The 18,473-nt window shown below is 35.5% G+C and overlaps 1 protein-coding gene across 4 annotated transcripts in view; it reads right to left on the bottom strand.

The window, feature by feature from the left end:
- Nucleotides 1–17,841, bottom strand: part of LOC123595904 (UDP-glucuronosyltransferase 2A1) — a 58,881-nt gene extending 41,040 nt beyond the window's left edge. For 2 of the 4 annotated variants that reach the window (XM_045473838.1, XM_045473839.1), the window contains exons 1-2: nt 17,126–17,841; nt 4,620–5,251 (exon numbers count right to left, since the gene is read on the bottom strand). In XM_045473838.1, coding sequence (XP_045329794.1) covers nt 4,620–5,251; nt 17,126–17,841 — 1,348 coding nt within the window. Of the gene's footprint in view, nt 1–4,619; nt 5,252–17,123 lie in introns of all 4 variants that reach the window. The other 2 variants (XM_045473841.1, XM_045473842.1) reach the window with 1 other exon arrangement.
- Nucleotides 17,842–18,473: the final 632 nt, after the last annotated feature.

Genomic DNA, 18,473 nt, shown 5'->3' with positions numbered 1-18,473 from the left:
GATCAGAATTGAGAACTCAGAAATAAACCCATGCATCTATGGTTAACTAATATTTGACAGGGGAACCACAAATACTCAACAGAGATAAGATAATCTCTTAAGGAAAGGAAGCTGGGAAAACTGGATATTCATATGCAAATGAGTGAAATTGGATTCCTATCTTACATCACTCACAAAAATGGTAAAGACAAATATAAGACCTAAAACCATAAAACTCCTAGAAGAAAACAGAATCAAAGCTGCTTGACATTGGTCTTGGCAATTGTTTTATGGATAAGACAACCAAACCACAAACAAAGGAAAAAATAAGTAGTACTGCATCAAACTCAAAAGCTTCTTCACAGCAAAAGAAATGAAATGAGGAAGCAACCTATGGAACAGGAGAAAATATTTGCAAACTACATATCTGATAAAGGGTTAATATTCAAAATATGTAAGGGACTCATACAACTCAATCGCAGAAAACCTCAAATAATCCACTTAAAAGTGGGAAGAGGAACTGAAGAGATATTTTTTCAAAGACAACATAAAAACCACCAACAGATACATGAAAAGGTGTTCAGCATCACTAATCATCAATAAATGCAAATCAAAACCACCATGAGGTATCATCTCACACTTGTTAAAATGGTTATTATCAAAAAGACAAGTGATGGGTGTTGGTGAGGATGTGGAGGAAAGGAAACCCTTGTGCACTGTTGGTGAGAATGTAAATTGGTGCAGCCACTGTGGAAAACAGTATGGAGGTTTCTCAAAAAGTTAAACGTGGAGGTACCATATGATCCAACAATTTCACTTCTGGGCTTATATATAAAGGAAATGAAATTATTGTCTTAAAAAGATATCTACACTTCCATGTTTACTGCAACGTTCTCATAATAGACAAGATATGGAAGCCATCTAAGTGTCAGTACTGACAGTACAGTATAGTACTGACATGTAAAATAGGCTACATTGGCCAAATGGTGCCTAGATTAATACTGGGTTTCTGCTCTCTTGATATGTACTGTGCTTAGAAAGATGGAAACCAACTGGGAAACCAAAAGGTACAGACAAAATGGGGACATGCAGTTGCTGTACCTGTTTAGTTTTACTATAGCATTCAACCCTCATCCTTCCTAGAGCTGTAGCAAAGGCCAGTCCCCAATCCTACCCACATTAGAGCTATCTACATGCCATACAGCAGATTTCTCAGAGGCTGGGGGGAGATCAAGCTCGGTACAATTTGAAGGTACTCTACAGAACACTTGGCTTGACCAAGATTTATTATCTATTCACTCCTGTATATGAATAGCAATGATTGTCATTTCTCAGATATGCCTGCTCCATTAGGTATTAGAAGCATATTTAAAATTGAATTGATGATGACTTTTATTTGCTTCATCTATAAAATTTAACATCACACTGATAAATAAAACAAGATTTTTAACCAGTGTAGTTAGATATTTCCTTGTCACTGACTTGTTTCCTTCAATATAGATATTTGGGTATATTTTTTACCATGGTTAAATATGCTATTTTTCTAATCTGCTTTTCCCAGAGACCTAAAGAATAATCATTTAGAAGTGAACTCCACAGAAATTTGAGGTTATTAAATCTCCTGTGTTCTCCTATGCTTGAGGATAATATGAAGTGCAAGGCACCTGCCCTATTTCAGTATCAGTTTACAGTTACCAGGTGTCCTGAATAAGAATGTAATTGCAAACAAAAGACAAATTGGATTATACCACTCCTCCTGATTTGAAATAAAATACCCAAGAGAGTTATTTGTTGTTCAAGTATATTTAGTAACATGAGAAGTATAAAGGATATAGATAAATAAAATATTTAATTTCTCAGAATCTAGGATTTCTGAAACTATTATCCTGTGAAAACAAGAAGTCAAGAACATTGTGTTTTACAAAGGCTTTTCCATGCATTATATAACTTGTTATGGTTCCCTTTGAAAAGGGAGATTTAGTATACTCCAGAGGCCATTTATTCTTCATATATACATACACACACACACACACACACACACACACACACACTACTCTACAAGCACAAAGCCCCATGGTAGTATAATTAGGGTTTTGTCATTGCAGAGTTCTTGTGCAGTTTGGTATAAACAATATTTAACATAAGTATAATTCTTTATAATTGACATAGCATATCCATATATATGGTGTCTAATGGTCATCCTAAAGAGTACAGTGAAATAATGACCCTCTTTTAAAGAGGCGGAAATGTTGTGACTCAGAGTTTAAGTCATTTGCCTGAAGTTACATAGCAAATGGAACTTGAACTCAGAGCCTCATGACTTTCCAGGAACCATCACCATGTTACTTTTTGTAATCCCCTTTTTTAAGGAATATAGACTGCTATCTCACCAATACCTGCAATAGTTGGTATGTGATACATATATGGGCAGAGGGGTAATTATTATAGAACACGTTTAAAGTGTCTTGGGAAATAATCATATGAATAACATCTAAATTTAAATCAAAATATGTCTTTGAGGCATAAGAAATTTGGAATCCAGGAAAAGGAAAATATAATTAGGTGACATTATAATGAATATAAGAACACAACATTTTACTTTCAAAATTCTAATTACTGTATGTATCTTCAAAAGTCTATGCAAATCTAATTATCTTGCATATGTTTTATTTATATGTGTGATGTGTTTGATATTTTCTCTCTAGATCAATTCTATGAAGCAATTTAAAAGTTTAAGTGATGGAAAATTGGATGAAGAATATTCCAAAATTCAATAAAGAAAAAATATATACAAAATCGGTTTGTGAAAGGTAAGATTAAGGTCAAGTTACAGTATGGATATTCCTGGTTCTATGACTTACCACAGATCTTTCCATCTACTTGTTCTTATCGATGTCTAAAATACTTTTCCTCAGGGGTACATGGGTGGCTCAGTGGGCTAAGCGCCTGACTCTTGATCTTGGCTCAGGTCATGCTCTCACGGTTCTTGAGTTCAGGCCCCATATAGGTATCTGTGCTGACAGCATGGAGCCTGCTTGTGATTCTGTCTCTTTCTCTCTGCCAGCCCCCACCCCCTACTCTCTCTCTCTCTCTCTGTCTTTCTCTCTGTCTCTCCCCCACTGGCACACATGCTCTCTTTCTCAAAATAAATAAATAAACTTAAAAAAACTAAAAAACAATTTTAATAAAATGCTTTTCCCCCAGGGATCCCAATGGCTCTCACCCTCACTGCCCTCAAGTCTTCATTCAAATGTCACCTTTTGAGACCTTCCCTGACCACTGTATTTAAAAGTGTAACCCTCCTCCCAGAACTATTTATTCTTATTTTACTATACAGCATATATCACAGTCTAACATCTTATATTGTATTCATTTATTGTCTGTATCTTCTTACTGGGATGTAAGCTCCATGGGGGTAGAGATTTTGATCTGTTTTGCCAACTGTACCTAGAAAAGTGGCAGGTACTGGGTTGGTGTTCAAGAAATGCTGTTTTTTACACAATGAAAGCATGATAGAAGGAAGGAAGGGGGGGAGGGAGGGAAAGAAAAGAGGAAGGAGAAAGAAAGGAAAATAAAGAGTGAGAGAGAGGGAGCCTGAAAGGTATGTAAAAGGACAATATTTTGCATATTATCTTCGTGAAAAAGTAGCATTGATATCATCAACAGTTTCTGCTGTTAATTAGTACTCCTGGTGCTACTGATAAATCTAGAGAAAAAAAAACATTCAGGAGAGAAGAAAATAGAAAAATGAAGGAGGGTTCATAAGGATCAGAAAGAGATCAGAAATATAAACAACCAACCAGAGCTGGCCTTGTTTACATTATTTTATTCGATCTTCCTAAGGGATCTGTGAGGCCATGAAACTTGAGGATTGCCAAAAGATACAGGGAAATTAAGTTGGAGCCATGCTAGTCTAAGCACCCAAAGGAGCCTAAGGATGGAGAGATAGAGAAGGGCAGGGTATAAAGTCAGGTTTCCAATCCCCAATGCTAGGCCTTTTATCAGGGTTGAACTTTTTTTTTTTAATGTTTATTTATTATTTTTGACAGACAGACAGAGTGTGGCCCGGGTAGAGGCAGAGAAAGAGGGAGGCACAGAATCCGAACCAGGCTCCAGGCTCCGAGCTGTCAACACAGAGCCTGATGCGGGGTTCGAACTCACGAACCATGAGATCATGACCTGAGATGAAGTTGGATGCTCAACTGACTGAGACACCCAGGTGCCCCCCAATCCTAGGCCTTTTAAAGTTTTCTGCAGACATACAAAAGAATGAGCAGTGAAGAAGAGAAAGTAAATCATGTATACTTCAAAATATTGGGCAGGTATTTTTTAGCGGGGTTGCAGTTCATCCTAGTAAAGACACTTTCATTTATATAGGAAGATTGATTTACTAACTGGAAAGCCACTACCTAAATAGGCACGAGATTATTTGCGTTGAAACACTACACACATATTAATAACACCATTACATTTTTTACAAACTTATCCAAAAATAATGATCTTGTAGAGAGAATTATATTTATAATAACTATCTGTACTTCAGCCTGGCATGTGCAGTGGAATAGAAACCTTTTCTGTATTACTGTCAAGATAAATAAGGTATCTGGAGTCATTAATAAGACAATATTTTAGAGACTTACCTAGAACTTTGCTGTAGTATGAATTCCATTCTCCCCAATAGGATTCAAATATGTAGTCTTGCAGAAGATAGGATATAGTATTTTTTACCCTCTCACCAAAGGTCATGTGGTCAGTGAGCTCTGACAAAGCTGCAGGAACATAGGAGGCAGGTGCAGGGATTTTCCCACAGTGTCTCTCCACTGTTGAGGCTGGAGAGAACCTCAGTGTGTACACAAATGGAATTCCTAATTTCAGAGCAACCAGGTCCCCACAGACAGTTACTGGGTCTGCTAACAACACATCAAAACCACCTTCCTGAAGTCTTGCCAGTAACTTGGTGTTGTTTAATACTCCATCACAGATTTGTATATTCATTCGAAAAGCAGCATCTAGAAATTTTCCTAGTTCTTTGTAGAAAGTCCAGAGAGTGAGAGGAGTTGGTCTGTGGTCTATCCACAGCATTATCATGTGTTCAATTAAGGAGTCTATATTGCTGCTCTTATAGGAGATAGGTATCACTTCAAAATTCACAGGAGAATCAGGATTGGAGTTGATGAATAGAGTTGCTGATGAAGCCAGTACAGTCACATTGTGATTTCTTTGGATCAGCTCTTCTAGAATGAGCTCAATATTTAACCAATGGCTACCATCCGTTGGCCAAATTAGCACATTTCCATTAAGAACAATTTTAGTCAAAGTCAAAATAAAAACCAGCAGCTGGACAAACTTCTTAGACATGGTGATATCCATTACAAAAACCATCCTACTGTAGATCTTTTAATATAAAAAGAAATTTTCAAAGTATATTTAGGCATATTTTTCAAATAAAATAATATTTAATGTGATGGCTACACTCATTCATAGGTCAATTGATCTATAGATTAAAAGGAAAAAGATATAATTCAAACCTTTATATGCATTAATATGATTATTCTGACAACAGAAATGATATTTTAAATGATATTTCAAATCCTATTTTAAAGGAAAAGAAGTCAAGTTATAAGCCTGGTATCTGTGTACTCTGTGATAATAACTATAAAATATGTCTTCAATTTAATAAACCTTTTCCCAAATTAGGTTAACAAAAAATATTAGTTCTTATTGCTAAAGCCATTTACTCAGAACTTATGGTATCTTCAAATTAGATGTCCTTTATTACAAGGCATATTTTTAGTCTTTACTTTTTACTTATTTATTTTTGAGAAAGAGCAAGAGAGCAAGCAGGGGGAGGGGCAGAGACAGAGGGAGAGAGAGAATCCCAAGCAGGCTCCACACCGTCAATTCAGAGCTTGATTTGGGGCTTGAACTCACAAACCGTGAGATTATAAACTGAGCCAAAATCAAGAGCCAGACCCTTTACTGACTGAGCCACTCAGGAGCAGCTAATATTTATTTATTTATTTATTTATTTATTTATTTATTTATTTATTTATTCTTTAGAGAGAGAAAAAGCACGAGTAGGGGAGGGGCAGAAAGAGAGGGAGAAAGGATCCGAAGCAGACTCCATGCTAACAGCAGAGAGTCTGATGTGAGGCTTAAATTCATGAACCAAACCCTGAGATCATGACCTGAGCCGAAGTCCAATGCTTCACTGACTGAGCCACCCAGGCAACCCATATCACAAGGCATTTTTACATACATTGTCTAATTCAGTCCTTCATGGAATCCTGTGAGGCACAAATGATTTGTTCCATTTCATACATAGTGAAATTAATACTGAGTTGCATACCCAAAAGCATATGACAAAATAGGGCAATTTGGGCTATTATCATACCATCATTTGAGAAATTGTTGGAGATCTACAGTATTATGCCTCATCTTTGAAAGTGTTAGAAGCTTTGGGAATGCATAATGACCAGCCTTATGATCACTTCCCCATGGCTCATATTTAGGAAAAAAATTAAAAACAACCTTCATTTAGAAGAGGTTTCTTGGACATTTCAAGATGTTTTAGATTAATTGGGTTATAGAGTAGATTACTACACATTTGATAGAGGAGAGTTTTCTTCTCTGATAAATCATATTTACAATCATCTCCTTGGTGCAGGGAATTTTTCACTTTCTTCCATATGACGTCTTCACACACAAATCAGGAGGATAGGGCCTGGCACCAGAAGGAACAACATGCTTTTTCACTTGGAGCTGTGTAGTAGCTTAAAATAGGTGGACGCTAGCATTCAATAGCCTCAGATTTAAAAACTTCTTTTACAAGCACTGTGACCCTGGAAAACTACCTAGACCCTTTCAGCCTTGGTTTTCTCGTGCATAAATGAGAGATAATGATATTCATTTGTTATATTACTTTGTGGATTAGCAATAATACCTGCAAAGTTGTCTTGTAAACTGCTTGGTTCAAAGCAGTATTTGGTAATATTCGTAGTTTAATAAATTTGCCTAAAGATTGATCAGGAAACCGATGGGTTAGCTACAGAATGACCAGCTAGACATAGATATAATGATATCTATCAGTTGAGATTCTTACTAAATGCCAAACTGAAGCAGGGCAGCTGTATCATGGTTCTATTTGAAAAATTCAAATTATTAGAGGTTTCTATTAAAAAGAGAAAATAAGAACAATAAAGTGCTTAAAAGGATAGAAGGCAGGAATTGAGAGTGGAAATAAAGTGGTTTGCTTTTTTTTCATGTTCTGTTACCTCTGAATTGACTAATTACAGGCCTTTGAGTAACAAAAAGACCAGAAAGACAGAGAAAGGGAAAGAGAGGAGAGGGAAGTGATGCTTTTAGAATTATTGTGCTTGTATCCTTTTAAGAGTCAGCCTTAATTTCAATATAATGTCCTTAATTTTTTTTTGACGTTTATTTATTTATTTATTTATTTATTATGAGAGAGAGAGAGAGAGAGAGAGAGAGAGAGAGTGAGTATGAGCAGGGGAGGGGCAGAGAGAGAGAGGGAGAGAGAGAATCCCAAGAAGGCTTCTCCCTGTGAGTGCAAAACCTGACTTGGGGCTTGAACCTATGAACCATGAGATCATGACCCAAGCCTAAATCAGTTGGACGTTTAACCGACTGAGCCACCCTGACACCCCTGTACTTTTAAAATTTATTAGATTTTGAAACACAACAGCAAAGGAGAGTATGAGTAATCCTCGAGACCATTAAAATTGACCTCGTAGAAAGAATTTGAAGTGTCCTCATAAATCTGTGCTATCACAACCTTCCAATAAATAGGAGACAAAACACAGCAATGTACAAGGCATAATCAAAAGTTTATCTATAAAATACTTAGATTTGTCTAATTATGGACGTCCGGATAAATAGAATATAGTAAGTAATTAAGGATTATTCATTAACAATAGTTATATTAACACTTAAAGCTTATCAAAATATATGCCTGAATCAAATACATGTAGGCAGCCCTAAATCACCCTGAATAAAAAACAAGGAGAGTCCAAGGAGTCAATTTGTCAGTGTTAAACAGTGGCCTTTCCAGGACAATAACATAATTATCTAATTATTGAAGAACAATAGCATATAATAGAATTTATTAATAGCTAATATATATCCTTTTTGATATAAAATTATACTTTGATGTTACAGTGTTTAATTTCACAGGTGTTGATAGAGATGTCTGTTATACTTATCCTCTGGTTTCCTGTATGCCTGAAATATATCATAGCTGCAAATTCAAAAATTTAAAAAGATAAAAAATAAATTATGTTTGGGGACAGATGTAGGTATAACCTTAGATTTAAATTTCCATCAATGGGAAAAATAACAACTCTTGCCAAATATGCCTGGTTTCATGACAAAAATGAAGTTCAGTGATTTAAAATTATCACGTTTGTTTGCTAATAGGTAATCTGAATAAAGTTTGGGTAAGAGCATAGTGGATTGTCATTCTGCAGAGAGCATGGGTCCAGTTTGTCCAACTCCATCATTTTATATGTAAGAAAACAGATCAAGAAAGGTTTAAGTAATCTCAAAGTCACATTGCTAGTAAGTGGCAGAATAGATGAACACATGAGTATTCCACTTCCCAGCCCAGTATTCTTTCTTTTTTTATTCTACTTTTAATTAATTAATTAATTAGATGTTTATTTATGTTTGAAAGAGATACAGAGCACGAGTGGGGGGTCCAGAAAGAGAGGGAGACACAGAATCAAAAGCAGGCCCCAGGATCTGAGCTGTCAGCACAGAGACCGATGGAGGGCTCGAACTCATGAACCGTGAGATCATGACCTAAGCCAAAGTCAGATGCTTAACAGACTGAGTCACCCAGGAGACCCTTTATTCTACTTTTTAAAATGTGAGATATATTTTATAACAGCAAATATTAGAAAAACATATTTTGTAGTGGTGAATATTTGATAATATGACATCTTAAACATAATTAAAGAGTCCAGAAAATGATATTTTTAAATATGTTTCTGAAACATGAACATATGAGTAGGTATGAGTGAAAACTAAGTCAGCCAGAGAAAGTTTGCACCAATTAGCATATAATCCTTGTGCTTTGAATCAAGTTCTCATTTTCATTCTGCTTATTTTGAAAGGAAGTATTCCAAATGGTGATAAAATAAACAGAAAGTTCTCTCAATCTTATTTGATAAAATTTGTGTTTTTAAAGAGACAAGTGCAGGCCCAAAATGAAGCCATGCTAAGGTTCCACATCAGTAAACAAAGATTTAATATCTAATCTAATTGCAGTTTCAATCCCCAGTTTGAAACCTTTAACCAGCCAAGCTGGAATATCCGGGTAAACCTCAGGAAGTAATCTGCTGAACTTTCTGTTCCCCTTAGGAAGCCAACTTTGCCTAAAACACTGCATTCTTTGGTAATAATTCTCCCCAACCAGTCCTGTTTCAACCTTTCCTTTTCTTTTTTTTAAAATTTTTTTTTTCAACATTTATTTATTTTTTTTGGGACAGAGAGAGACAGAGCATGAACGGGGGAGGGTCAGAGAGAGAGGGAGACACAGAATCGGAAACAGGCTCCAGGCTCTGAGCCATCAGCCCAGAGCCCGACGCGGGGCTCGAACTCACGGACCGCGAGATCGTGACCTGGCTGAAGTCGGACGCTTAACCGACTGCGCCACCCAGGCGCCCCCAACCTTTCCTTTTCTATAGCTCTACAGAGCTCCCCTCTACTTACTAGATGGGATGCTGTCCAATCCCTGAACCATTTAATAAAGCCAATTAGATATTCAAATTTACTCAGTTGAATTTGTGTTGTTTAACAGTGTATGTAACACTTGGAGAGTATCATCCGTATAAAATTAAATTAAGATTCAAATTCTTTAAAATATGTATAAGACTATCAGTTTGAATTGAGAATCCTTAAAGTAACATTTTTGTATTCAAGTTCTTTCTTACAATTTTTTCCCCCCAATTACATGCCCTGGCTTGAAGGTTTCCTCTTCCTGTGTGTGCTCACTGAGTATTATAGTGAATGGGTAGAATTTAATTGTACTAATTCATTTCTCATGTATTTGGAGATGGTCCCAAAGGCCATAAAAGCCTGGAGACCACCCTCCATACTGATATGGAGAACAAAGGCAGAAGAAATTTAGAACAAATTAAATTTCCTTACAACTTACAGCTGAAGTATTTAGGACTAACAGAGTGACCTTCCTCCAGAAACTCAACTGCCCTGATGTTAATACTTTGCTAAAAGCAAAAGGCAAACAACTTAACATTATCCTGACCTCCAGGACCCTGTAAGTCTCCTTTTACATATAAAAATTACTTTGGAAGATTCCTTTATCTTGAGGCCCTCAAGATATATGTTAGTAATCAACTTCTGAGCATATGGTCCCCTGATATACATCTAAAGGGTCTCATGACTAAGGTTTTACTAGATGGTAATAAATGACCTTTGCCTAACAACAGCTAGCCCCATCAAGGTCCTGGAAACCTTGCTTCTTAAATTCCTTAGAGACTTTTGCTATCCCTAACCCCCTCCCAGCTTGAAAGTATATAATCAGCCACTCCTCACAACCCCAGTGCAGCTCTTTCTGCCCACGGGTCCTGTCCCTGTGCCTTAATAAAACCACCAAAGATGCTCCAAAAATTCATTTCTGAGCATTTGCTCTTAACCCCAACATTTTCCCATCAATACTATTTTAAAAAACTGAGTAATCAACTCCTTAGTGATGTTAGAGTTTTAGCTTCACATTAGAGTTTCCTTTTTTTTTTTTTTTTTTTTGAGTACCTTGTTTGGTATTTAGTTAATCCTTTTGAAAGTGTTCAATTAGATTACTTTTTCCCCCCTTTGTTTTGTTGTATATAAACTGAGTATCTTTCTAGAACTTTCCTTTTAGCTCAGTGTCTTGCATCAAAAGCTTCACGACTTTCTTGATTGTAACCTCAGGCAAATTATTCAGCCTCCTCATTACAAAGTGGTGGAGAATGATAGTGCCTATTTCCTATCGTTATGAGGACTAAATGAAAAAAAAAATGCATGTAAATTATTCAGAATGGCATCCATGCTCAATAAGTGTTAGCTATTTATGATAATGTAAGGAGAAAATCTTTAAGAATTACCAATTCAGTGGCGCCTGGGTTGCTCAGTCAGCTAAGAAACCGACTTTAGCTCAGGTCATGATCTCATGGTCCCTGGGTTTGAGCCCCGTGTCGGGCTCTGTGCTGACAGCTCAGAGCCTGGAGCCTGCTTCAGATTCAGTGTCTCTCTCTCTCTCTGCCCCTCCCCCGCTTGTGCTCTGTCTTTCAAATAAATAAACATTAAAAAATATTTACATAAAAAAAATAAAAAAGAATCACCAATTTAACCAGATCTCATCACCTAGACCCACCTCCTCTCTTCCACTTCTCAGGTAATGCTCCTCTGGGGCACCTGAGCTTTGGTGCAGGTTTTCCTGTGTCAGTCATGCTTAGTCTGAGGCCCATCACGAATGATATGGTTAACAATGTATTCAGTACCAAAGTTCACAAAGGGTTTACTTTAAGAAGTCCACACATATAGAATTCAAGATTATACCCATAAAAATGATCATCTTCATTCCCTTTCATTGAGTGGGGGTAAAAGAGTGACCATACTCTTGAAACTGCTCATGTCCCATACCAAATTCTATCTTGGATGTCATCTCATGGCTGTCAGCCCACTCAGGGGTCATTATGGAAAAGGGGATACTACCAGAGGTCATTTGATTGGTTCTAACCAATCAAAATTAATTTACATAAAAAAAACTGAAGGAGAAAGGAAGGAAGAGAGGAGAGAAGGAAGAAAAAGGTTGGGAAGAGAGAGAAAAAGAAAAAAAAATGTTCTGAACCAACATGTATTACTCTTTAGGGAAAAAACTCCAATACATTTTTTTTTCTCCTTTAAAATATCTACTGGAAATCAAGCATTTTGGAGATATACACATTCACATTTGTTTCATTTCTAGCACTTTATTTTACATTAATTACCTGTGCTTAGTGTTTAGTTCATGCAAAGATCTGAATATTACAATCATAAATTTTTTTGAAGATTTGTTGTTTTTCCTATTTAATATATTTACAGGAAAGTCTATTGTTATTATAGATGGCATTAGTTCTCAGAGATTATTCACCAAATATTAATGGATAATAAAACATATGTATTCATATAAATCTAATATATAAAGATTATTCACATAAAAAAAGCTATTTGTTTCTATACTGGCTAAAGGATAAAACTGTTGATAGCAATAGGTAATGTTTATGGATTATAAATATTTGTTACTAGCATTAAAATGCCATATTATTATTTTCTTAATTGTTCCCCCAATTTTGGTGGAGTTTTATTGTTATTAATATGTACACAAAAAGGGGCGCCTGGGTGGCGCAGTCGGTTGAGCGTCCGACTTCAGCCAGGTCACGATCTCACAGTCCGTGAGTTCGAGCCCCGCGTCGGGCTCTGGGCTGATGGCTCAGAGCCTGGAGCCTGTTTCCGATTCTGTGTCTCCCTCTCTCTCTGCTCCTCCCCCGTTCATGCTCTGTCTCTCTCTGTCCCAAAAAAAAATAAATAAACATTGAAAAAAAAAATTAAAAAAAAAATATGTACACAAAAATAAAATTTTCTTGGTTCAGTTTTATATAAATACATTTGAAATCTGCAGAAGCCTTTTCATACTTTCAGTTAAAGGTTGCTTTTAAAGTTCTTTTAGGACCAGAAACCTATCCTCAGACAATTAGCTCCAGGCAACAGTCACATGGAGACATATGCCTAAAGAAACAAGGAAGTGATTTTTATGTCAGCACTATTTATCATTCTCCCTGTACAAAGGCTTGCACAAAAATAAACTACTCTGTCATGTCAGTACTTTTACTTCTTACCTGGTCTTTTCAATATGAGTGTTCATGTCCCTCAGCATCAATAAGAAGAATATTGCTTGTAAAGACAAACTTAAATAGTCATTTTAAGTCAAAAGAGTGTAATTTGATTGGAAACATGATATTATCAAAATCGAAGGATAAGAACATTTTTAGAAATCTTTATCACACTTCCATGAACACATTGTTAAGAAAGATTAGTCTCATGTCTTATGACTGGGAAAATTGTGTGGTCTTATTACCAGTATTAATTTACAAGCAAAATACAAAGGAACATGTGATTCTATGACTCCCAGTACGAGGAAGTTTTATCTGGGGAATAATCTCACCAATATGAATAAGAAGCATTATGATTGTGATACTTATTATTTCAAGACTGAGAACAAATAGTTGAAAAAAAACAAGTAATAAGATAAAAATGTAAACGTATATCATGACCAAGGAGCTCTCTATGTACATTCCTCTATTTCATTAGCTGAGATACTGCGCATGTTCAGATGTCTCTGTTTACTATATGCATGAGAAGATTAAAGAGTTTTTGCAGATCTTGACAACTTGATTGCCTCATAAAATTGCCATTTCTTTACCCTCTTTCTTCATTTTTAAGATCCTGTTTTAGCCCTACAATATTGATCATTCATTTCTATCTTCATAGGATAGTTTATAATCAACATAGTAGCTATGCTTATTCTCTCTGAATAACAGTACAACTCAAGTCTTCATTCACATCCCCGGAAATAAAACATCTACTTTTGAATTTGGGGACAACTATTTAACATATTCAGAGGAGATGATGAGCCAATTAACAATCCTCTTAACAATCCTCATCAATGAACCCACACATTTATGGTTAATTAATTTATGACAAAGAAGCCAAGATATAATGGGGGAAAAGACAGCCTCTTCAATAAGTAGTGTTGGGAAAACTGGACCGGCAGAAGAATGAAACTGGATCATTTTCTTACACCATACACAAAAACTAACTGAAAATTGTTGAAGACTTGATGATAAGACCTGAAACCATAAAACTCCTAGAATAAAACTTAAGTGGTAAGCAGATTGACCTCAGTCTTGGTGATGATTTGACTCCAAAAGCAAAAGTAACAAAAGAAAACAAAAACAAAAACAAATGTAACTACATCAAACTAAAAAGTTTCTACACAGCAAAGGAAACCACCAGAAAATGAAGAAACAACTTACCTAATGGGAAAAATATTTGCAAATCATACATCTGATAAGAGGTCACTATCTGAAATATATAAAAACTCATATAACTCAAGAGCAAACAAAACCAAACCACCTGATTAAAAAAAAAAAAAAACAGCCAGAGGATATGAATAGATATTTTTCCAAAGAAAATATACTAATGGCCAACAGGTACAAAAAAAGTGGTCAACATCACCAATCATGAGGGAAATGGAAATCAAAACTACAATGAGATACTACCTGACACCTATCAGAATGGTAATTATCAAAAAGATAAGGCATAACAACTGTTGGCAAGGATATGGGGAAAAAGGGAACCCTTGGGTACTGTTGATGGGAATGTAAATTGGTACGGTCACTATGGAAAACAGTATAGATATTCCTCAGAAAATTAAAAATAGAACTACTATGTCATCCAATAATTCTACTTCTGGGTTATACCTAAAGGAAACAAAATCACTCTTTCGAAGAGATATCTGCACCCCCCATGTTCATTTCGGCATTATTTACACTAGCCAAGACATGGAAACCACCTAGGTGTCCATCAATGGGTGAATGAATAAAAAAGCTGTGGCATATGTATCTAGAATTGAATATTATTCAGCCATAAAAAGAAGGGAATCCTGTTATTTATGACAATGTGAATGGACTTTGAGGGCATACGCTAAGTGAAATAAGTCAGAGAAAGACAAATATTGTATGATTTCATTTATACATGGAATATGAAAAAAAAAAACCCATCTCATTGTTACAGAGAACAAATTGGTGGTTGCCAGAGGTGGAGAGTTGGAGGGTGGTGAAATGGGTGAAGACGGTCAAAAGGAACAAACTTCCAGTTACAAAGTAAATTAAGTCCTAGAGATGTAATAATATACAGCATGGCAACTATAGTTAACACTGTATTGTATATTTGAAAGTTGCTAGAAGAGTATATCTTAAAAGTTCTTACCACAGGAAAAAATTATTTATGTATGGTGACAAGTGTTAACTAGACTTAATGTGCTGATCATTTTGTATATATATATATATATATATATATATATATATACACACGATATATCTCTCTCTCTAAATATATATATAATATACAATATATATAATAATATAATAATATTAATATAATATATAATATATTTTATATTAATATAAAATAATATAACATATTATAATATATAATATAATAATACAATAATAATTTATTATAATATATAATATATAATATATAATATATAATATATAATATATATAATATCTCTATATATAATCTCTCTCTAAATATATATAAATGTAAATATAGATATAAATATATAAATATAAATATATATATATTTAGAGAGAGAGAATCATTAGATTGTACACCTGAAACCAATATGTTATATGTCAATTAAACCTCCATTAAAAAAAGAAACCATCTTAATCTCTTCCTCATGCCTCTTAACATGCCTTACCAATTAGCCATTAGCTTTTACTAATTTCACAGCTAACACAGTTAACACAAATTGAATGGTTCTAGCTCATAGACACTTTTGTAAAATCCTTGTATTGTTAACTAATTTAGTCCTTGCAGTAGCCCTGTTAGAGATGGGATAAATAAATGCAGGTGTAAAGAGAATTAATTACTTCTCCATGGTTGCACACTTGTAACCAGAAATTGTTTATCAAGAGCCTTCTTTCCTAATTGCCTTACTACACAGTTTCATCTGCATTATTCTTCTCCACACATAAGCTGCTTCATTCATACATGCTCTTACCACATCTTTCCTGGAGCCACGCAGAAGCCTGTAGCCTAAGACCATCTCACTGTGGGTCCACATCTATCTAGATATTTTGTATAAGATGCAATCTATACATCCCTTTAAACAGTTCCCAGTTGTTCAATAGATAAAAAACCAAATGATTAGCATAACATACAAGAGGCTCTGAAAATATTTATTGGATTAATTCATTTTTGCAATCCTGATATCTCCATGGTTCTTTCACATGCATCTTACACTTTGACCTTCATAAATAATGAATCATCAGTAATACCCAGCACACATGTGCTATTTTAAGACTCACAACATTGGGCACAGTTTCCTTCCCCACACTTATTTTGCAGGGAAATTCATATTCACTGTTTAAATTTTTCTTTGTATATCACCTCAACTCTAGTTTCTCAGAATGTCACTCTCTTCTGTCACATACTGTTCATCTCCTTTATGCCCTCTCTGTTCTTTATACATATTTCCATTACCTAATCGTTCATATTATAAACATTCTCTTTCTTGTATGATGTCTCTGCTTGACTTAAATTCTTGAAGCCAGGAACTCCATCTTAATCTATGTTGTAACCTCCCTACCAAAGGGCGTACCTAGTAAACAGTGAGAGATATATGAACAATGATCAGAGATTATCTGTATGCACGTATGTTTTTAAACACACACGCGCACACACACACACATTCTATGTTAATAATGGACTTGTAGGAAACAATCTCTTCCAGTTTTCCCTACACACCACTGAAGTTTCTAGGCAATATGTGTTTTCAGTGCAATATCTAAATGAGAATTCAGTCCTATTTTTAAACTAAAATATTTGTTGCTATATGTTACCCATAAAAGAATTTAGTTGGTGGAGCGCCTGGGTGGCGCAGTCGGTTAAGCGTCCGACTTCAGCCAGGTCACGATCTCACCGTCCGTGAGTTCCAGCCCCGCGTCGGGCTCTGGGCTGATGGCTCAGAGCCTGGAGCCTGTTTCCGATTCTGTGTCTCCCTCTCTCTCTGCCCCTCCCCCGTTCATGCTCTGTCTCTCTCTGTTCCAAAAATAAATAAACGTTGAAAAAAAAAATTAAAAAAAAAAAAAAGAATTTAGTTGGTATCTTTGAGTCCATAAAATTAGAAAACCCATGATAGTTACAAAGCATATTGTTACTTATCTTTCTTCCTGCTCTCAAGTGATACTAATAGTAATCAATAGGTAGGATTGAAAAATAATTGCCACAGGGAAGTAAAGTGGTGATACAAAGCTCTGTTCTAATTCAGATAATAATAAAAAAATATTACATACCCAAAGCTTTACTATAGTAGGAATCCCATGATTTCCAAAGAGTGTTAAACATGTAGTCCTGTAGACTGTAGGAGATGAAATTTCTTATTCTGTCAGTGAAAGACATCTGGTCCGTGAGTTCTGATAAAGTGGCAGGAACATAGGAAGGAGGGTATGGTACCTTCCCACAATGCTTTTCCACTGTTGAGGCTGGAGAAAACCTGAGGGAGTACATAAATGGAATTCCCAGCTTTAAAGCTACTATATCACCACAAGGAAATACTGGATCTGATATCAGGACCTCAAATTTGCTTTTCTTCAGCTTGTCCATCAGCTTTTGGTTTTTAAGAACACCATCACAGATTTCTCTAGATATCATGTGGAAGTCCTTGATGACTTTGGCTATATCTTGATAGAATCTCCAAATGGTTGAAGGAGATGGCCTCTTTTCCATCCATGTCAAAACAAAGTCCTTGATCAGTCCTTCTATTCTTTCTTTGCCAAAGGCCACCTTATATATTTCAAATGTCAGAGATGGGGTCGAGGTTGGCGTGATGAACAGTGCACCAGAGGCAACTAAAACAGTCACATTATGCTCTTTTTCAATCAACTCATCTATAATTATCTTAATGTTCAGCCAATGGCTACCTTCCATTGGCCAAACCAGAACATTCCCACCAAGAGTGATTCCTAGGAGACTAATCTGGAGACACAACAGCAGAATGTTCTTGTTCAACATGATGTAGCTTGATATAGAAGATTTGATGAGATATGACAAATGAATTTCTGTTTTTCAAGCAAAAAAGAAAGAAAAATTATTTCAGTTTTGATTCAAAACGATACCCTTAAGAGCCTTCTCTCTACCAAATGGTTTTCCTCATGGTAGCACCACATTTTATGATAATTATAGGCTTGGGGTAACATGTGTCTTACCTCTCAACCTGTTGCTTTAGCTTGGTTTATGATTCCTGCTCTCTGATCATTTTCTTAAACTTGATCCTTTAACTTTTTCATTGCATCTCATAATTGTGAAATTCTTACTGTTAAATTGCTTGAAGCTGTTGTGTACAACTCTACCCTCAGGCCTGTCTACTGAAGCCTCAGTTTGGGGCAGAACTTATTCAGAAACGTGGAGAGACTAAGGCTATCAGTTTTCCAATATTTAACACATTCAATATAGTGTCGATAGCAACAATGAAACATTATTATAGTAGTTACTGGTTGTTAATAGATAAGATTATTACAAAGGGAATACTTAGAAAAATGTGAAGTACAAGCAGATAGAGTAATTATAATGTTTATTGCTACTTTAATAATATGTTTAGGAAAATATTTTATGTTAATACTGAGAAAAAATTATAAGTAAATGAA

This window comes from Leopardus geoffroyi, chromosome B1 (genome assembly GCF_018350155.1).
Source record: "Leopardus geoffroyi isolate Oge1 chromosome B1, O.geoffroyi_Oge1_pat1.0, whole genome shotgun sequence".
NCBI classification, from domain to species: domain Eukaryota; kingdom Metazoa; phylum Chordata; class Mammalia; order Carnivora; family Felidae; genus Leopardus; species Leopardus geoffroyi.
This window is presented reverse-complemented; position numbering and strand designations above follow the sequence as displayed.